At 39.0% G+C, this 22,566-nt stretch overlaps 2 protein-coding genes across 3 annotated transcripts in view; both read left to right on the forward strand.

Annotated features, from left to right (window-relative positions):
- The window catches only part of LOC306764343 (homeodomain-interacting protein kinase 3-like), a 35,712-nt gene extending 28,913 nt beyond the window's left edge, over window positions 1-6,799 (forward strand). For both annotated transcript variants that reach the window (XM_079251476.1, XM_079251477.1), the window contains exon 18: window positions 4,121-6,799. In XM_079251476.1, the coding sequence (XP_079107602.1) occupies window positions 4,121-4,684 (564 nt within the window). In that variant the 3' untranslated portion in view covers window positions 4,685-6,799. The remainder of the gene's footprint in view (window positions 1-4,120) is intronic.
- Window positions 6,800-16,379: 9,580 nt separating this feature from the next.
- Window positions 16,380-22,566, forward strand: part of kiaa1549la (KIAA1549-like a) — a gene marked incomplete at both ends in the record, with an annotated part of 161,564 nt that continues 155,377 nt past the window's right edge. Inside the window, one exon of the mRNA XM_079249890.1 lies at window positions 16,380-16,635. Within this exon, the coding sequence (XP_079106016.1) occupies window positions 16,380-16,635 (256 nt within the window). The remainder of the gene's footprint in view (window positions 16,636-22,566) is intronic.

The raw sequence follows: 22,566 nt of genomic DNA on the forward strand, positions 1-22,566 counted from the left end.
GTTGGGAAGGGTTCTGATTGGACAGAGGGTGCACGTAGTGTACGACGTACACCGGAAATAAACAAAGTTGGCTCCCTGCTTCTCGTCTTTTCAGTCGTAACTTGTAAAAACTACATAATAAGTACCAGTTTCACCGCTATTATTATAATAAATGTGAAGTAGCAGCTCAACACGAGCATACTACTTCACTTTTCAAAGCAACTGAGAAGGAGAAGAAAGATAGACCACTGAACACGGGAGGCAAAACAACGCGCGTCATCGGGAAAGGACATGGTAACGAGCACGCTCAGAACGACTGGAATTAACTTAGAGCGGAATGAAGGTTTACATGACAGAGGAATTAAATAGTTCGGAAATAAAATGCGAATAAACCAGCCACTTACATCGGAGTTAAGTTTAATTCTGAATAAAAATTACCATTAGGAACTAGGTGTTTACATGGTCGTTTCTCATCAGTTTAAAGCAGAAATAACTTTTATTCAGAATTGAACAGTAACTAAAACTCCCATATGAACGCACAGATTTAGCAAGATACTAATTTCCATCTGCGGTCTCAGAAGAGATGCCACATGAAACCTTGAGAAAGTCGTAGCAACAGAACCACATCATACACATTATAATAATTAAAAACTACAATAAAACCATGACAAAACCTGCCTTGAAGTACTGGTATTCACGTGGAAAGGTGCATAGTGAGGACAAAGCAGTGCCTATCAAAGGACTATTGCAAGTGAAAACAGTGCTGATAAAATAAAGTTGCCTTTGAAAGAAAATCTAGGTTGAACATCTCTGACAGCCGCAGGAAGTGTTCAGTTCATGCATCCTTTAGAAATGGGTTTTTTTAACTGCACTGCGCTCTCTCTGTGAAAGCTGAACTCTCATATCACTTTTTATTTTGGTAAAATCCTCCAGAGGTGTTGGGGGCCGTCCCATTCCTTATTTTAGAGACAAGTTACACCATAAAAACTGTTGACAGAGTAAAACGCAGAAAGAGCAAATTCTCCTTACTGGTTGGCCACCAGGGAGATAATCTGATTAGCCCATTACTTTACCTAATAAAAGTTGGAAAGCCAGTAACACGGTGCTTTCTGCATAGTTTGCATGCTGACTTTACAGCAGATTTTCCATTATTTCTACTCATGTATAAAAATGTATTGCCTGGATTTGAGGGAAAAGTCTAAACATCTCAGGGTGTTGAGTTTACATCTTGTCCTTGATGGATGCTAAGTTGTGCTTTTAGCCTGCAAGCAAATAAGAAATGCAGATTTTAATTCTTTTTTTTTTATGGCCGTCAAATCCATTCCAGTGCTGGTTTTAAGCCAGGACCTAACAAAACCCGTTCTTTGTATGTCAGCTGCCAAAGCTGAGGCTCAAGCTCTGAAAACTGGTGCTGCAGTTTCACACAGAGCAGGGAAGTGCTCGTGCCAGGGGCTGGGAGCATGTTAGGTGACAGTCACAACAGTTAGCATGTGTTAAAACATGGCTGACATTTTCATGTCAAGAAAAAACTTTAAACTTCTGTTGTAATAATCAGGGTTCCCTTTGGCCGCGTCATTTGGTACAGCACCCATGTAGCAGCTACGATATATATCGTTTGGATGATAGAGCTCATATGAAACATTTTCTGTCATTTACACCACGATAAGGTGCTTTACTGCAGACTCACCTCAGCTGCAGTGTCTTCTGAAGTTAAGCTGCTCATCCTCAGGATGAAGGCTCCAGAAACGCACATAATAAACAAAATGCACCATCAAACAAGTCAAGAATGCAGAATTTAAAGAGCAAGAGGTCATTTAATGCTTCTTAAAAAAACAAAAAAACAGTGATGTTAGTATTACTCCAGACTGAACTCTGAGTTCATAAACAAAACTGTTACCTGAAAGCTACATATGTCTGCCACAAGGTGTGTAAATGTTAATATATTTAGTTCATACAGGCTACTTTTACATGAATTCTAATTCCTCTTCAATTAAAAATAAGAGTTAAATCCACTTTAAAGATATGAAAAGGACCATGTAAACATCTAATTCCCAATGAAAGAGATAATTCTGAATTAAACTTGCATCTGAAGTAACTGGTTCAGTCTCATTTTAAATCCAAAATGATAAGTTTCTCTGATTATTCTCCTCTAATTCCAGTCATTCTGCCCGTTACTTTGTCCCGTCCCACGACGCACACTTTAACTTGGAATTATTTAATTCTGAATGAATAATTCCGAATGAAAAAACGTCATGCAACCGTAGCAACTGAGAGACTTCCCTGAGCTGTATGTGGCATCATTTCTGAGATTTCCCAGAATCTCTTATTACATTTTTTTTTCTCAGTATAGATTAAGAACATAATCTTTGGTTATGATTTGTTGGGGTTTAGCTAATCGTATCGTTACATCAGATGTCTCTGCAGACAGACCGGCAGAGTTACATCAGTTCTTCCTAACCCACAGCGTTGATGCGTCATGCTGTCGTTCAGCTTATTAGTCTCATGACAAACTGCGAACGCCACATGCAGTCTTGGTAGCGCCCGGCGTGGACGTAGCAGGCTTACTGTCTGGTCTCGTGCAGACAGAGTATCCAACGTCTCCTAACACGTTTGAAATCACGTGATGGCGACACCGCACCGCAGGTTCTGGTAGGGCTGGGCGATTAATAAATTAATTCGAATTTGCTGTTTGAAGATTTATTTTTATGAAAATTGGGATTTATTTATTTATTTATTTATTTTGCTCCGCCATCCCCTTTTGGGCTTCCGTACCTTTTATAGTGACGTCAGCGCACTCCCGCTGATTTCCCACAGAAACGCATAAACACAACATGGCAGCTAGAAACGCACAACAGGTGCCACACCCCTCTGCGTTTCCATTACATTTTTTTTGCAAAATAAAAACAATATTTGTACGTTTTGAAAAACAACAGTTGTGATTTGCGGGTGTTTCCATTGAAAAATGTTTAGCACATTAGCATCACGTTTTCGTAATTGTGGTTAATGCAAAGTGGGATCGTCGCGTTATTTTATGCTTTTCTACTTGCTGCGGAGAATTTGCTTTGGATTTTCAAAGCTTTTCTCCCTCATTTTCTTTTCTAAAACTCTGAAATTCGCTGTTGTTTATTCCACACCGCGCCATCTTTACCGGGAATTAACTGGTCACGACCACCACGTCACCTCTGCGGACACGTAAACGCAAAAAAAGTGTTTCCATTACACTTTTGCAATATATTTCAATATCGAAATGTCTGAAAACCCACCTCTTGCGATCGTTAAAACTTTTATAGCAGTGGTTTTTATGGCGACATTTAGTTTTTGCGCAGTTCTAGGTGTCGTGGAAACGCAGGGTTTTCAGTGTGGGAGGGGGGATTGTCACACGCTACAGGGGTCTGAAGCCAGATGCAGCTGACAGGCTCGTCTTTTTGCCTGTAAATGTGTATAAAAAAAAAAAAGTGTAAATCAAACAAAAAACAGCAAGAATGTAATAATACATGTATGTTAGAAATGTAGCTTTAATAACATTCTGGGATTTTTTTTAAAGTAGTATTTTGTATCAAAGAGGTCAATTTTCTCAAAACACATGTTAAGTGTAAAGAAACATTCATTTTTATTACCTCATTACCAATGTGGGAAATTGTTTTGGTTATTTAATGTCAAAATACTGTAAAAGAAATCTTATTTTTCTTCCAAGAGGAGGCACTTTTATTTATTTATCAGTTTTTTATTTTAGAATAAAATTACGTAAGTGAAGTGAGGCCTATTCTTAAATGTATGATCAAAAGTTTAAAAACTATCTTACAGTGGAAACGCACGAAGTACAAACATGTTGTTACTTATAATGTTTACAGATAGCAGCGGCTGCATCTTTTTTTTTTTTTTTACACAATCTTGTTTTAACAGCTTGTCTAGTTGTGCTTTAGATTCAGGTAGACTGACTGCAATCATTTTTGACATTTGTAATTTTTTTTTCTTTACAGTAAGGGGAAAAAAATCGATTAAAATTGGATTTGGTTTTAAAAAAAAAATTGGAGATTTTATTTCTCAGCCATATCGCCCAGCCCTAGGTTCTGGGTGTAAAAAGTAGTGTGTTGATCCTCGGGGGTAAACTTGGTGTGTGTGTGTGTGTTGTGTCTCTCAGGTGCAGCCGTACACTTCCAACCCCAGCAACAAGGAGTGGAACGGCAACTACGGACCCCTGCGACCGCACGCCTACATCCCCCCCACTGTCCACACACACACCTTCACACACCTGCACCACAGCAGCCCCACACACACTTCTGCCGCCCCACACGCTCACACCCAGGGCCTCCCAACACACACTTTGCTCTCCTACCCCTCCAGCGGCCCCCTCCCCACCGCCCACCACCCACATCCCATCCTGCCCTCACGCCCTCTCCCTCCCCCTCTCCTCCAGCATGGCTATGGTCTCTCCCACCCCCAAGGAGGCACTTTAGTTCACCAGGTGACCCTGGGCATCAGCACCCACCCCCACCACCCTGCTCCTCACCCACACAGGCTCCTCCCTTCCCCAACCATCAACCCTCACCATCAGTCTGGCTACGCCCACCACCCACACCAGTTCAAGCCTCCTTTCCCAGCTCCGCCCCCTCCTCACCCCTACATGGCCTCCCCAGCTGCCTACACAGGCTTCCCTCTGAGCCCCACCAAGCTCAGCCACCACCCCCAGTTCTCCTACATCTGAGGAGCCGGACGGGGCCGCAGCACTACCTTCTGATGAGGAGGGGCCAGGGCAAATGGACGGGGGCGGCGACCTGGGCGTGCAGACCTAGCCGAGCACAAAACCAACACTTGTGACGACGAGAGGAAGACGAGGAACGGTGCGTCGGCGTGGACCAATAAAGCAAACGGCCGTAACCATGTTTCATAATGTTTTTGAGGACAGTTCACCAGCCGGTGACCACGTTGGATTTGATCGGAGCGACTCGACCTCTGACAGACTTCCCTCTGAAATCATGTCAGCCAGCGGAGGAAACGAGAAACCAGTTCACGCGACAATAAGGAAAACTTTGTTTTACAACATGTCCCCTTGCACATCACCTCCTTTTCAGGTTGTTTTATGATCTAAGTCCAGGCTGGGGATGACATCTACTTGTTGCCGTCAGGTCGCTCAGCCTCCTCCCTCCCTTTATCTGTGTTGCCTTGTAGCATGTGCAAACCAGTCGGTCGGGTTTGTTCGTTAAGCCATCCCAGTCTGCATCAACCTGAAACCAATGCTCCTGTGCTTTTTTTTCTTTCTCTTCTCTCCCAGGCAGGCATTACTACTGCCGTCTTCTAGTGCCTTAAAACCAGTCTACGACTTCAGGAGCATTTAGATTGTAGATGTAAACGGGCTTGCTGCACTTAACCTTCAGACTCTGAATAAGAAGGGCTTTTTCGGAGAAATCCAGGACGATGTTTGTGGGAAAGTTTTGCTATAGTTGGACTTGGAGTTTGCTTTCTAATGGGTTTAAATTAGCTAGAAGCTGCACATATAGGGCTTTGACTGAATTAGCTTTTTATGTAAATAAAGAGTGATTTGATATTTTGATAATCGATTTCTATTCACTATAGTACTTAATTCATAACAGTATTGTCACTGTTTACTGTAACTGCAATACAATCTAGACACTCTGGGTTGCTGTGTTTTTATCTGCATCTAGGCTTGCATTAATACGTTTTAGACTTTCTGGGAGCGGTGTAGACTTAAAACGGATAATCGTCGTATGTTTTTACTTTAAAAATGCTTCTCAGTGTTTGGAAATAACCTTTTATGAACTTACAGTATCGTCGCTGGGCTTTTGAGTATTAGACTTGTATCAGTACTTGTAGAAACGTGGATGTGAGACGAAGCTTTTCGTCTTGTTATTGAAGCCTGTTGTCAGTTTTGATACATTCCTTCAGGGTGGATGCATAGCCTTGATCTTTTCTGTGTGTGTGTGTGTGTGTGTGTGTGTGTTTTTATTTTAATATCCAGCGTATAGTGGAGTTGTCTTTAGCCGTCATATCCGCTGGCGTTTTTTACTCCAATCAGCACCAAAGACTGTTCGTTAATCATTTTTGAAGCATGGTCTCTGATATTTCTTCTCTCAACCTCCAGCATACTGTTGCAGTTTGTCAATATTGGAATATATTGTGAGATCTCTATTTTGAAAATGGGGTTTTGGTTTTTATTTTTCTGAGCTCTGTTTGGCAAATTGTATTTGGAATGTATAGATAATAAGCTGCTATGTACTGATTATCTGCCACTTCGTAGCTGTGAATTTAGAGGATTAATCTCTTTCTGGCCTGCTTTCTCTCCTTTGTATTGTAGTTTTGACAACTAGATACAATAGAAGTGGGTTTTATTTTGATCATAGAGTATATTGAATGCTACTCCTATATGCTAGTGCCTCTGTATATTGGCTTTGTTGTTTTTGAAGTGATTGTAAACTGCTGTAATGACATTTTTAGGCCTCCCCTCCCTTTTTTTTTTTCTTTTTTTCTTTTTTACTCTGTTGGTTTTTGGTTTGTGTGTGTTTAAATTTTGTTTGTGTGTGTATTAGCATCAGTATTTCAAATGTAGATTGGGTTCGCTCATTGATTCTGTAAGCGTTGTTGACATATTATTGTTTTTTCCTCCTTCATCGTGGCTTTTTGTTCCGTTATAGGACTGTATTTGCAACTCTTCGTACTGTACAACTAGTGCCTTTCCTTCAAGCAGTGGCTGGCAGTTGTGCATTTGATATCAAAGCAGTTGGATATTTGTAGACTAGTCCCCTCGAGGGTGTTTGTATGTGTGTGTGTGTGTGTGTGTGTGTGTGTGTGTGTGTGTGTGTGTGTGTGTTGGGGTGGGGTGGGGTGGGGGGGTGTATCAGCCCTTATTTTCACATCACGAGACCCCAAAGTAAACAGTCGGAATGTTTTATTCACCAAGAAGACCGTGCAGTACTGAAAACATCGGGCCTGATGATTCACAAATGCAAAGCTTTATTCTCACACCTTGAATGTATTTGTGGACGTGGAGACATCAGTTGTTAGTTTGCAAATGAACCATTTGTTACATTTCTGTTGGCTACTAGAGTTTTCTCTTTGTTATTATGTGATGGGGATGTGGGTAGATCCAGTATATGCAGCTATATTACCATTGCTAGATACTTTGTTTCAGTCAGGGGTCCTTCTCAAAATGCTTTATCCATCAGTCATTCAAAGTTCTGCTCCAAAGCTGTCCCCCATTAATCAGATTATTGTATGACATTATAATGGTTTTGCTATGTTACTTAAATAATGGGTGTATTTTTGTGTGCTTGTCTAATATGCTACTGTTTTGATGATTTTTAGAGGATGCACTGTTCGGTTTGGAGTGCAGCCTAGAGTTATATCCGTTTGTGTCATGGCACAGTAATATGTACTCCACGTAAATGTCTCTTTATTTTCCCCCCTTTTTAACCCCGTGGTGTGCCGCCTCTCTTGCCGATTCCCATGTGTGTCTCTGTGCTTTCTGTCAGCGCAGCACAGGTGATGTCCCGCGCTGTAATCCCCCACTCTTTGGGTTGATTGCTTTGGATAGAGATAGTGTCACCTTCCCTGAAGCTTTGCTCTGACAGTTGCAGCAGAAAAGACACCGGAGGGGTCGCACAGTCCTGGATCCGAAGCTCAGCAAGCTGACGGAGCCCGGCCGCCTTAAGTAACCGTAGGCAGAAAGACTGCGCAGACGCCTCTAAAATGAGAGGCTTCATGGTTTAGGGACTGGAATCATCCACTTCCCGTTGACCTGCTTTTATCGGACGATGAAAACTTGTCAGATCTGTAAATCTGTCCAGAAGTCTCATTTAGGCGGAAAAACAAATGGTTAAATTGGACTTGAAAGATTTCCACCATGGCGAGTTATTGGGCTTAAATGTGTTACACACAGACACAAATATGTTGACTAGATTGCGAAATCAGAACATTTACTGGTAGAAATATGTGTAGATTTGTGCGGCTTTCTGATTTTATTCTCGATTTGTTTTGTTGATCTTAAATGCTACACTAGTGTGACTTGTAGCAACTGCACTGTGCAATATATAACAATATGAGGACTGGGAAAATGATGGTTTGGTTGTAATGATGTGTGTCTTATCAGTTTGCAGTCGTTTTCCTCTCCCCCCCCCCCCCCCCCCCCTTAGTTCTCAGTGAGTTTCAATGTGACCAAGCCTTATGTACTTTGTCACAAAAAGCGGGTTCCTTCTTGGTGACTCTTATTGGTGAGTGTCAAATTATGAATTTATTGTGTAATATGTTGAGATTCACTTTGAATTAAAAAAATCTTTTGCTTCAGTCACTGTTTTTTGTTTTTCTTTCATAAACATGAAACATGAGGAGGGGGGGGGGGCTGTCTCTGCAGGCATTTATCTGTCTGCCTGTCAGCACCAGGACCGGTTTTAACGATGTTTTCCTGAGAACGGGTCTGGTGTAACCTAAATGTTGGGAGTGATCCGGATCTCCATCTGGATACAAGAACTTTTTTTAAGGATCCTTTTCATAACAATATAGAGCTATGTTCAGTAGATATGCACACAGCTGAACAGTAAATGGTCTGAACATCCAGGAGACGTTCCCAACGGTTTTTCTAAGATGTCATAGATCTGGATAAAACGATGCAGAACAGGGAAAATAAATCTTATAAGAGAACAGATGAAGATATAAACATGCAACAATATAGACACTGGATTCAACCCCAGTCTATCTGGGAATCTGATGGTGTCCATAAGAGATGAATGCAGGACTGGAACATGAAAACTTCAGGTTTTATCCCGTCATGCCACACAAGTTTCCTTTTTGTAGTCTGCATCCAGGCTTTCTGCAGTGAAGGGATGAACGATGCTCCATGTAAGGCTGCAGATGATTTATCATCACACAATGATTTATGTTTGCAGTAATGGAAGTAAGAAAAGTTCTGCAGATGAAAGCACCTGGAGGCCTCTGGGCAGATGCTCAGGAGATAAGAGCAGCTCTGCTAGTGTCTTCATGGTGGATGTGGGAAGTGCAATCCTGCTTGGAAATGGGAATGAAAGCAGCCTAGCCATGGTTTCATGTGTGAGATGATCCATGAAGGAAAACATGATGGGTTAATTCTACCAGCAGCTGCTCTTCGTTTATTGAAACGTTTTTCCTTCTAAGAACAAAATGGTTCCTGTTTCAGGATTATGTGGTTTTTTTTGTGATTATTGGAGAAACTGACTGGTTTTAATGTTTGAAAACATCACATTTCAGCAGAGGTGTAGAAAGTAGAGGTCCAGTCTGTTCCCACCAGTCTCTAAACCAGGTGACTGGTCGATGCAGGTAGAGGAGCCTGATGGTAGATCCACAAACATGGCAGGACTTCTACTTTATTTTTACTTTGTACACTTCTGCATTTCAGCAAATCAGATGAACTTTTTTACCTGAAGGCTTTGATTCTTCAGGAATATTTGTGTAGAACTTTCTTGTTACTGCAGCAGAACATGAAGAAATGACTTTTCTTTTTAATCCAGTGTAAAACTGCATGGAGGAAACTGGTTTACTAGTTAATGTTCAGAGTAAACCATGTGGTTCTTCTCTATAAATGTCCAGAATAAGTTATGGTTTTTAATTTTTTTTTAACATTTAGTTATAACTTTATTAGCTTATTCTCTTACAGTTTACTTATGTCTGATGCGGATTTATCCCTTTTTGGACTTCATAAGTCCGAGGTCTGAAAGCCAAACGCAACTTTTCTAGGAACAATTAAAGGTTTGAATTCATCTTAACATGAAAACCAAGAGGTTTCCAAGACAAAAAGCTTAATTTAAAAACTGGTTGTCATGGCTTTCCTACAACAACTTATTCTGCTTGTTCAGTTTCAGCCACTTTTATTTCAGTGTAAATTATTAAGTTTTATCTGTTACTGTAATGAGATTACTGCACACACTGCCAGTGGTTTAACTTTTGAGAAAACCTCTGACCTTTGGATAGCGGCGTGGTCGCATTTACACGATCAGTCAACACAACACACCTCTAATATGTAGGACACACACACCCATGCACACGGGTGCACAGACACACACCCATGCTCCTGCACATCTACTGGTCGCTGCTCTGTTCGCAGGTATCCATGGTGTTTCTTCCTAGGATGAGTGTTGTGTTTTCCTTTAAGTTTTAGATACTTTACAATTCTCTAAAGGTGTAGAAGATGTTCAGTTCATCTGTAGAGAAGGTTTGACACTTACTGTGGCTTGTTTTTTACTTTTTGTTCAGCAGTTCTCACCTTTACCCCCCCTCTTTTTAAAAAAAAAAAAAATCTCTGCTCTTTTTGTTGTCTTTCTCATCCTTTTCTTCCACTGTCCAATCCCCTCCGGTCCGGCGCAGCAGTCACAGGCAGAAATAACAAAACAAAAAAAAAAACACTTTAAAGATATAAGTCATAAAATAAAGAATAAAATTTAAGAATCAAGGGAGCCTCATATCCAAAGACTCCTCTTTGTAGAGTAAAATCGTTCAGCACTACATTCTTCATTCTGCTGTCTGGATGCTGGACAGGACCAGTTTAAAAAAAAAAAAAAAAAAAAAAAGACTAGAAATATTATTTTTTTAGATAACTTAGTAGCTTTGAGTTTAATTTTTTATAATACTTTAGGGTGAAATACTTTCTTTTGCTCAAGCTATAGTGATGACAGTGGGAGACAGGCTTGTCTGAACTGTGTCTTGTATATTTCTTTATACATTATTGTTTTCACACTGAAAATGTCCCAGTCATGAGGGCGAGGGTGTCCAGTTTGTGACGGACCATACACTCTATCAGCTGTGGGGAACACAAGTGTTTTCCTGCTGTAATGAGTCCAACTGTCATGCAACATCATCTGAACCACGAGGGCTTCTCCTGAAGAACACTTGTTACTGAACTCAGGCAGGGTGAGAGACTGGCTTCAGCTTGTGTAAATGCACAAATGTTCAGTCATGCTTGCATACTCCAGGGGTTTTGGCAGGAGCAACTACAACAGTCTTCCATTTGCACAACAACCAACATATTGGCACAAGGCTGGCAGACTGATCAAAGCTGCACAAAATTCCCAGAGAAACTCTGTTCACCAAAAACAAAGTTGATGTTATTTCCACAGGCGGAACATGCAAAAGGAGACATTTATTAATAAAAAAAACTGTTTTAATTTTGGTTGTTTCATTGATAACAGTGACATATTTTTTTTATTATTTAATTGATGACTTTATTTATTTTGGAGGGGTGGCATGCCTGTATTCATCAGTTTGACTTAGAGATGTGTTATTTTTTCAATGAATGGCCAAAATAAATAGTTAAATAAATAAAGAAGATAAAGCAAAAATAATGAAAGATTTGAAGATGAGAAACTAAAAAGTTCAGCTTGTAGTTTAAAAACCATTTTAGCAATAAGAAATAGATGAAAAGGAGAAAACAGTAAACCCAAGACTACAAGAGATGAAAATAATTGCTATGGAAGGTCTTCCTGTTGTGCCCTCAGCTCCCAGCAGGGGGCGCCAGCTCCCCGCAGGCTGAACCACACAGCAGAGCGGCGCTGGCATCATTCATGTCAGCCGATGCTTTTGCTCCTCTAATTATGCAGCGGATTGTTAAAAGACTCAAAGAAAATAAATAAATAAAAACAGTGAAAGTGAGGTGACTCATTATTATTTTGAGAGAGACTTCAGTTCGTCAAACCAGCCTAATAATGAAACCAAACACCAGCCTGTTTCCACCTGTCACCAGAAGTTGCGTTAAGCTGGCAGATTTAAAATCACCACCGGAAGTTAGTTTATTAATTTAAATAAAGCCATAAAAGTTTAACCACAAATTTATCCAATAATTTTTTTTTACAAACAAGTCTATGAAGTTATTCAGATGCAGAATGCTAAAGAAGATTTATACAGGTGGGTTACATGTACAATAAAGTTAGCTGAGAGAGTTTGTTAGAAAGTAGGTTGACTTTTCAGAGTTGTGAAACAAAAAGATCCAAAGTGATTACTTTTGTTCATTGGTTCTTTTTCTTTTGCAAAATTTGTGTATATATATATATATATATATATATATATATATATATATATATATATATATATATATATATATATATATATATATATATATATATAGTTTTCTGGGCTTTTGACATTTAACATCTCATTTAGTCTGTTTCTCACTATATGTCACAATGTTTGAATAACTTTAAAACGTTTTAAAATCTTTTTTGCTCTCTTCTTTTTCATCTTTTCTTTTTCTTGCTGGTTTGTTTGAGATCCTTCTTTAATGACTGAGTTTCAAACTTTTCATTTTGTGTCCCACATTCGTAACTTGTCATTTTCTATTTTTGAGCTATCCGTGTGTATAGCCACAGGTATAATATCTTGGATGGAGCATCTTTTGTAGACATAGAGGGTTGCTGCATTTGACTAATCTATTCCTAGTTGTACCTGGGGTTTGATCATTCGCATGTCTGTCCTTTACACTGTTTGCTGTGAATATTTAAACCATCCTGTTGTTGCTCCAAAATGTGTCAAATGCACCATTTGGTCAAAGTCCTGGGTTTCCTTGAAGTATGAAGTGTCTGTTCTGGACTCGTGGCTTAGGGTCATGGACTCCCAGCAGTAAACACACAAGTGTTTATCTATGAAAAATCACCAAAGTCTTCGGCTAAAGGAGAAGAAGAAGATTTAAAATATTAGAGTATGATGACGACATGTTTGGAATACATCTATGATTTCTTTCACTTAGTCTACTTTTGGTTTTTACTTTTTGAAATGACATAATCACACATTTTATGTTCTAAAAGTATGTAATTTAGTTAAGAAAAATGTTGCTGTAATGTGTAAAGTATGCAATTTAACCCCCTGATGCATGAATTATTAAAAACAGTGGTACATTTTTTTTGCATGCGATATTTCACTTCTACAGACACATCTTTTATCCGTCTTTAATATTATGTTACTTTTTATTTAGTTTATATATTTTATTTATCTTGAATAATAAAATGTTATATTGTCATATTTATATATTAGAAATATTTTTATAAAGATAGACTAGTATTTTCTGTTTATCACTGAGGTAAAGTGTACATGTATATATGAAAATAGATTACACTGCAAAAAATCCAACTTGTATTGGCTGGCCTGAAACAGTCATTTAAGTAGGTAAAACTTGAAAATATGTATTAATGGCATTTAAAGCTATAATGTTAGTAATCCCAACAAAACAAGCACGTTGTTTGCCCCAGAACAATTGGGGGAGTTGTTAACAATGATAGCTTTAAGTTGGAGTTCAATACAAGGGACAACAGTTCTGCTAACTTTAATTTCTTTGTTGTAAAATGCGGGAAAACCAACTTTTTGAGTTTGCACTTTTCACTTGAAGTCTCACTTGGCTGTGCTGCCTCGAGCTGGACTCCACGCAGGTAAGATTTTATTTGAATTAAGTTTAAATGGTATGGGAAGTGTAAAATTATTATAGTGTAATGGTAGGAAAGGCCAATCTACCTATTTAAAATATTGTGTTGGTCAAAATATAGGCCTACCTCGAATTTACTACCTTGCTTTTGATTAAAAAAAAGGTTTAAATATTTGTACTATGACCCACTGTGGGCTCCCAGGCTTGGATATACTGTCCTTCTGTTTAAAAGCATTGAAATGCATTTAATTGACTGCCCTGTTTTATACTGACTGCTGACTTTCTTAACCTAAACTGATGTAGGTGTTGGGTTTAGGTATAGATATAGGTTGATAACCTTAAATAATAAATGTTATTTTAATTAATGTTTACTGCAGCAAAATTTATTAAAAACACTGAATGTGTACTCTTTTTAGCTCAAGGGTCTAGTCTAGCCTTTGCATTGTCATTAAATTTATAAAATGTTATGTATAATGTAAAACATTTCGGCTGACAGCCACACTAATTCCCAGCAAATTGTCATCTTTGTTTTTCAGATTGAAATGACTGCAGTTCAAGTTCTGCGGGTTTACCAACGCCATGGAAGCCGTTCAGCTGAAACATTATCGGCCACATCAGAGAGGTTCAACACGGCTTTGCAAACACAGGGACAGCTGCACTTTCAGAACCATCAGTGCTTTGAAATCACATCTTTCACGATTGCATAGGACTGTCCAACTGTCCTTTTTTCATGTGCACAAGTTGTCTTCCATTTTTCTTATATTGATAAAAGCACAAGCTGTTTTTTTTATTTGCCTTTTTATTTGATTCAATGCTGCTAGTTTAAATAAAACTAAGGTTTTGAGGATGTATGTTGCATCTGTAATTATTTATGCATTTGATTAGAAGTGATTGAAATTAAATTATGAAGTTATGTTACATTAGCAATGTGCAATTTTAAATGACTCTTAAATTATTCTGCTATATTAACTTAATCAAGTTCAAGTAGATTTTGCGACAGAATTTGAGTTATTACAGTGTAAAATGATAAATTATTACAACTTATTAAAGAGTTAGAGCAAGGAAGAATTAAAAGTTATAACCATGTAGATTTTTAAATTAGTACAACTTGTGGAACAGTTACCAGAACTAAAGATGAAAAGTTATTACAATATAAAATTATAATTTAGTGGAACTTACAATGGAGTTGTAAAAAATCCTAATTTAGAGTTGAGCAAACTCAAAAGCAAAACTTAAAATATTTAGTTTCGCTGTTCAACTTAAAATTTTATCGAAGTTTGTTGCCTTGAAATTTTAAGTTCACCCAACTTTTTCTTTTTTACAGTGTAGTTTATTCTTCAGCGAGTGTGTTGGGTGACTCGTCTAATGTCCACTAAAGGGGCGAAATAGCAAATATAACATTTTCACTTATGAAGATCCTAGAAAACAGCCTTTAAATAGGGTCCACCGTAGTAGACACAATGCATTGAAGGGTTACCGGGGAACATTTATTCTAATTATTGAGCAGTTAACAGTCTGCCTCCACATTTTGACAGGTAATGCATGGATGTAATGCTTGATTAAAGCCACACCTGATGTTTAGAGAAATTTTTAGAGGAATATAGTATAGGTATGAAATCAGCTGGGGAATTTGCCTCACTGGCTTCTGTGTTGTTAACTTTGATACTGTTTTCCTAAAAGCCTCAAAACTTCAGCTTGTCAACAAGAAACCTAAAACACGTACAGATTATGCCTGATTAATTATGTTTAGATAATGTTTAAATTGATAAAAATTTAACTTTCTGTTTTTTAATTTTTTTTTTTAAAGATGTAGGAGGATAAGAATGTTTATAATAAAAGGATCAGACCTGGTGAGATAACAGTATTTTGGAGCGATCCATCAGTTTGGACATGAAACAAAAAAGCCTGATAGTTACAACACAGTATCTAATGTATGACTATTGGTACCACTAGTTGAGAGATGTTAGAAGTGTCATTTCACAGTGTATCATTCACAATTTTCAAAATGTTGCGGTGGGGAAGGGGGTCCCTGGAATACTCTGGGCCCAGGGGCCTGTACACTTTTAATCCGGCCCTGCTTGTCCTTAACAGAGGTGCCATATGGGGAGTAAAAGTTAGGAAGATTCTAGGTACCCCATGACTTGATAGGGGCCCAAAAAGATGCACAAACTATATAAGAAAATCATTAAACCTTCATTAAAAATAATAAATACTTTTTTCAAAGATTGTAATGACATATAGCAGTAATATAAACTGATAAACCTTTTATTTTAAAACAACCTAGTTAGATGTATGCACTGTGATTTAACCCTTTAGGGCACTCAGTGAAATACCTTCAAATTAGAAATTTTAACCTGAAATTGTCCTTCTGGTATGAACCAAGACCTCTATATATAAAAAAAAATAGTTTCATGCTGAATATGAAAAAAAATGAAGTGATCTAAAATAGCCACTTGCCCCATAAAGGGTTAAACACATCCCTAGATCTTTATTATTCCCATGAAAAGCTATTTTTTTGATCAACTTGAGGCAATTGAAGCGAAAACAAAAATCTAAAATTGGCGATCAAGTGGTGAGGTTTATGCCATTGTCTGTCATAGGGCCCAGAATTCCTGGCAGCGCCCCTGGTCCGTAACACTGCATCTGTCCTCGCTCCGTCAACACAAGCCTTCACTACTTCTCAATACCAGGCTCTTACTTTGACAGTCTCCCCAACCTGTTTCCGGTGTAGAAAGCGCGCTTTGACGCATTTCGCGCCAGAGATGGAGAGCACCTTGCGGTGGCATTAAGGCTTTCTTACTTCACGCACAGCGCACGCACAGAGACGACCGCAGCGAGACGCGTAAAGGGGAACAGACTAAAGGCTGTTTGTCACCTTGTCGCCCCTCGCAGCCTCCGGCGGGCTCATGGAGAGCGGAGCCCTGCTTGTCCGAACCGCGGGCAGGTTGATCGGATGCCTTTCACCACAGCAGCGCCGTTAGATGCTCTCCATTCGGGATTAATTGGTTGACCAATGGCTCCCCAACATGCGCTCCTTTCCAGAGGCGCCAGCGGTGGCCCCGAAGTCGGAGGGATAAGTGACAAAACAGAAGATCCCAGCTCCTCTTCCTCCTCCACGGCATGGATTCTGGATGCGGGGATGGTGGCCGTCCTCCCCGCGCCGAGGAGCGGAAGGCGGACGCGGGCGCTGGATGGGATGCTGGCCCGGTGGTTGGTGACCCTCAGCGCGGTGCTGATGCTGATGATGCACAGCTCCTTTGCTGCTGACGGTAAGAAACTGGTATTTTGTTTCCTTCCAGTCTGAAACAGTGTCTTCCTTACAAACGGACCTTTATCAGCCACCGTAGTGGTGCTAAAACTCACACTTTCTGATTATTAAAGCATTAATTCACCATGAAATGAAGTGGAGCATCATCATGGGGAGGACTGGATTTAAATGGATGCTAAAAACTGGTGTATTTTCTAAAGTTTATGACATTATTTTGAAATATTTTGTAATTATTTCATTTTATTTTTTAAATTCTTTTTTGTTTATTTTTGAGACCACACATTTAATGTGCATGATATTTTGGGATAAATGCATGTTCAGTGTCAGTATTTTACATTTACACTCAGGTCTCACAAAGGCCTTCATCGTTTCCAAACATGCAGAGGAGCCGAGCGCACCGTGGACAGCATCACTGCTCCACCACAGCTGTTTGTTTGGGTTAAAACAAAAGTTTTTACTAATTAATGACAAGCTGAGCCTCCAGAAAACCTCTAGAAGATCTATAGAGAATATTTCATAGTCGACACAAATGAATGATTCATGTTCTGTACAGGGACACACACACACACACACACACACACACACACACACACACACACACACACACACACACACACACGCACACACACACACACACACACACAGAAATGAATGATAACAAAGACAGTTTATGTTGTAATAAGACACTTTTTGTGGGAATTGTTCTTAAATTTAGGAAATCACGTATTTGATCACTTTTATCCCAACATTTAGGATGTTATAATATTGGAGTGATGACACATGTTTTAGTGTTCATGGGCTTTCACTGCATAGAACGTCCAGATGTCTTTGCTTGTCAGTTCAGGCTCTCTGTGATGAAACAGAACCGTGCAAAAGTCTTGCCATCCTTAGAAAAAATAAAAATAAGAGTGAGTTATTGAAAGATGTGTAACCATAATGACAATACAAGCTGAAAAGTTGGTAAATGAGCTACTTCTGAACCCTCTACGACAAAATGTTTGTAATTTCTTTGTGTATTCTTCAGGAGCAGTTCTCCAGGCTTCTTGAAAGGGATTCAGAGATCCTAAATTTGCATTCACGGTGACATAATAATGACTCAACGCTGTAACACACAACAGCTGAAGTTCACTTTCGGCATTTGTTACTTTCAGCATGATGGGTGACATTTACAAAGCATCAGATCAAATATCCTGCTTTGTTACAGGAATAAGTCCTCAGTTTCATGTAGAAAACTCCAGTATTCATGAGGATATTACTCCAAAAATATAGCTTAAAGGTGCAATGTGTAACAAAATGAAAGGTTGGGAACAGAAATAGTTAATTCAAGGCTGTGTTTCTATTTGTATTTGTTTGCTTTACTAAAATTACTGGTAGGTTTTTATTCCCTTCTAATCGTCCGTGCATATCTGCTTGCCATGAGTCCACGTACATGGCAGCTGCCGCTGCAGATCAAAATATGTTTGGAAGAATTTTGGCCACTGATGGACACCATCCATTCACAACTGTGAAGTCATCGCTATGCTCATCTTTACCTCTAGATGTCAGCAATTCTTACACGTTGGACCTTTCATTATTTTCAGTATAAGATGGGGTAGCTAATCTGGGTGAAGTGGTTCCTCATCCTGATTGTAGTTTGTACATTTTGTAAACATGAACAATAAGAAATATAATAATTAGACCCCTCAGTTTACTGTAAATCTGTAAAAACTGAGCAATCCAAACGTTCGGGCCAAATTAAAGTTGTTCATTTCTTATATTTTATATTTTCTCCCGGCTCCCCTCCTCCCCCTCCAGCAGCGCATACCTGATAGCCACACCCTACATATAAACAGCGTGTTTGGATGAAAATACAAAGTAGTGAAGAAGAAACTCGGAAGGCAAACATGGCCGAGAAAATGCAGGAAAGATTTCACCGACCCGGCTCGGTTTATTTGCCGAGAAAGAGAAAATCGTTGGTGGGAAAAGCTGCAAACTAGAAAAGCACTCGGAGAGCGCAAACCTCCGCCACGGCCTTTAAAATAATTCCTTGATCCAAACGGTGGTCCGGATCAAAATTAAAGCAGTTCTTCTTTTTCAAATTTCCAACAATTATTGAAAATTTCAATAAAATCCGTCCATAACTTTTTGAGTTATCTTGAACACAAACAGATAAACGCTGGTAAAAACATAACCTTCTTGGTGGAGGTAAGAACAAAGCCTTACATCATGTAAGGAGCTAAAACCAGAGGAGGAAGAGCCAAGACAGGGTGCGACTTTCACATCATGCTCGCTCCCCAACATCACCTACCTAAGCTTTAAAATGACCAGTTTAGTTTACTATGATGAATTAGCAACAGCAATAATATAACAAAAATTGCTAGAACAACAAAATAATTAGATGATTTTCTTTCATAAAACTCCATTTCACTGAAGGTATACCAGAAAATGTATGTACCAAAAAATCCAAATGCAATAATATTTCAAATCCTTTAAAATCATTTGTTTCTTTAAACTAGGAGATGGAAAAAGGGATGTAATGCATAAATATTACAAAGCTGTGTGTAACATGACTAGACATAAAAAGAACACATCAGAGAGTTTTTCAGAGTCCAGACACAGAAAAAAACATTGCAGATGCAAAGTAAAACAACCAATGCTAAATATGTTGAAATTCAAAAGACAAATAAATACAGCATTTTCATCATATGCAGCAAAAAACATCATTGAACGATTGTGAGAAGTTGGAGAAATGTCTGCAAAAGGAAATGGCTGAAAACCAATATCGAATGTCCCTGGTCTTTGGGCTCCCAGGTCTGTTAGGATTAATGGAAATCACTGCAGGGGCTGAGGAGCATCTCTGAATGCAGCAGAAGCACCACTGAACTGAGTTTTTGCATTTAAAATGCCACTTCATACAGAGAGAAAAAAAAATCCCACTATCAAGACCCTCATGAAAGGCAGCTACCTTCTCTACCGAGGTTTTCAACCTTTAAACTCTGCTTGTCACTCATTTTAATGCCACACTGACATTTATTATGCACATTTCTGGAGTTGTCATTTTCCTCCAGCACCCTGAGGCTGAGAAAACGCTCTTCACAATCTTTTGTTCCAGCTCAGGGCATCAAGCAACAGCTGCGTTTTGTTTAACAACATCATTTTAAAGAGATGATATTTTAAGGCATCATTGCTAAAACAGCAAGAAAATGCAAAGCAACTCTATTGCAGGAAGCAAGAAAGAAAGAGGGAAAGAGATCAAACAAAAATACTGGACTGACTTTCACTGACTGGAGAGATCTTGGAGAAGAGACAGGATGCAAAATGGATGATGAATGTGCTGCCAAGGTGTAAAAATCTGCCAAAGTCTAGTTATTCTGCTCTAAAATGGACTGATGTGAGGTAGAAACTGTTCTGTGATGTGTTCTACTTACAAAGTGTTTTTTTTTTCTCTTCTTCACTTTGCTGCTGCCTTAGCTATTCTTCTAAATAAAAATGTTAAAATTTCATCAAGTGGTCATCCCACACTGGAGATCTTCTGGATATGGTGTTTGGCGAAGCAGAACCACATTTATCCTGCTCCTCCTGCATGCTTTGCAGTCTGTGGGGTGTATATACTGTAAAAGCAGGAAGCAAAGCTCTGCAAATGATTTAAATCTTAGTTATTTCAACAGGAGGCAGCAGGGAAAACGCGACCGTGTTTTCACTTCATTCAAACGTGTTCCTAAACAAGCTACTTTTGGAAGAAGGAAGTGGATGGATGGTGTGAGTCTACCACAAGAAACATATTGTCGATGACAAAACAAGACTTTACTAAAAGAGTTTAGTCTCATCTTGGTTGGGTTTATACAATAACATTTAGTTTGAGGGATGAAACAAACCCACTTTGTCAGAGTTAAACTTACTTAGATCCACCAGCTCCAGTTTTACACTTCACATGCCGCTTCTCTCAATCGATCACATATTTCTGGGAAATATTTATGTAAGGATTAAACAACGAGGAGCCGTGCATTACACGGTTATAATGTATGACGCGGAGTCTAGAACACCACGACGTGCAGCGGAGTGCATTATAACTGTGTGTTGCACAAGTTCTTTAATCCACTTATACCATGGTCCCACACGTAAACATTTTTAGCAAATTTTTATTCCTTTTTTTAAAAAAACAACTTCTAAAGATACTAAATTATAGGAAGCATTTTATGTCTGCATCAATGTACTTGTTATGCCAAACAGTTGCTGTAAAGCTGCATCGTGTTTCTCTCATTCACCTGTCAAAAGCAGCTGATGTGAATCAGTTGATTAACGAGTTGCTATGGTGACGCCCATAGTGATATTATAGTGATTTATCTCAATGCACTATGTGTGCGTATATAAAATAATAATGCATGTCAGTTGTGATTAGAAGTCTCACTGACCATGATATGATGCTCATTATTGCCTACATACAAAAACAAACCAAAGGGTTGTTTCTGGTAGGACATGATGCTGCCAGATGGCTTTTTTTTCCCAAGGGAAACCACATTCTGCACACATTACAGCACCTTCACTAGTGACACTTGAAGCATTATAAAGCACAAACAAAAATAAAGACGGATCTGAACTGCTGAGAAAGTGAAATCCTGCGGCAAGTATGGATGAAAAAGACGTTTCTTTCAGAGCTGCATCAGCTGAATAAAGCAATTAAACATCCGATGAATTGTCTCAATTTTTACAGTTGCGCTATTGTTTTATAAAATTTTCTGTTAAAAATTAAGCTGAGATGATTTCTAAATTCCTTACTTTTTTTTCGTCATCATCATCAAACTTTGTTCAAAATAGAGATGAATAAAATGAAAAGTAAAGTGTGTGTTACTGAAACTAATGGGGAAGAGGATGTGAATGGACGGTGGCTGTCAGTTGCCAAAATCCTTCCAGACATAATTATGTTTTTATCCACATCATGCAGTACTCATGCAGGTAACTGTGCATGAGTACTGTCTTCTTCAATGGTGCTTTTAAGGCATTATTTATCCCAAACTGTGCTGTAGCACCTATTAAGAAAGGCCAATGTTGGGGTTATAAAGCTCTCACTTCACATACAGTTGTGGGTCCATTCAGAAACACTGTAGTAAAAATGGTCCCCCCCCAGCAGTTTGAGGGGATAACTACTCTCTTAATAAGCAAAGATATATTTGACAAATTCCTTCGCACTAAGTGCAAATTTGAGAATGAAAGAACAGATCGAGAAAATGCGGAAGATTGCAGAAGTATTCGGAAAAAAAGACAGTTCATCTTGCCAGCCTTCCCAGTAAATCTGAACAAATCGCTCACTCACTCTGAAAAACATATCTTTCTTCATATCAAGCTGTTGTTCCACTGAAGAGGGAACTTTTCCATAAAATGGCTCGAAGAGACCTGCCTTTCTCTCTTTTTACTGGTTACACAAGAATTCAGCTGTTGTATATATTTATGTGTATTTTCTCCATTTCCATTTATAACCAGTGAAAGATGTTTTGATTCCCAGCGTGTGTGTGTTATTCATGTATGTGTGTCTGCGGGCATATAAATTACATGTGTGTGTGTTTTCTTTAATAGGTCTATAGAGATCTTCACCCTCAGTCAATAGCTGCCATCCATTGGTTGCCGTTGCTATGGGAACGGATCTGCAGCTCGTACTTTTCTTGCTGCGAGTCTGCGTTTGTCCGTCAGGGAATGAAGTAACATCTGAGTAAGTGCCAAGTTAGAGTCTGTTGCCTGATAATCAGATGACACACACCAGCGTGGATGAAACGCACTCTGCGCTGTAACATGAGGTTTCAAAGTGAACTCAAGCCTTCTGCTTGCAGCTCCTGAACATCCCGTTTTCTGGTCATCTGAATCACTTGTGTTGGTAGACGTCACTGAATGTTTTCCTCTGTGTACGCAACCGGTCGAGTTGAACATGCTTGTTACTGATAGAATACCAACATATCGGTGT

This window comes from Telmatherina bonti (genome assembly GCF_933228915.1).
Source record: "Telmatherina bonti genome assembly, chromosome: 2".
Taxonomy (NCBI): domain Eukaryota; kingdom Metazoa; phylum Chordata; class Actinopteri; order Atheriniformes; family Telmatherinidae; genus Telmatherina; species Telmatherina bonti.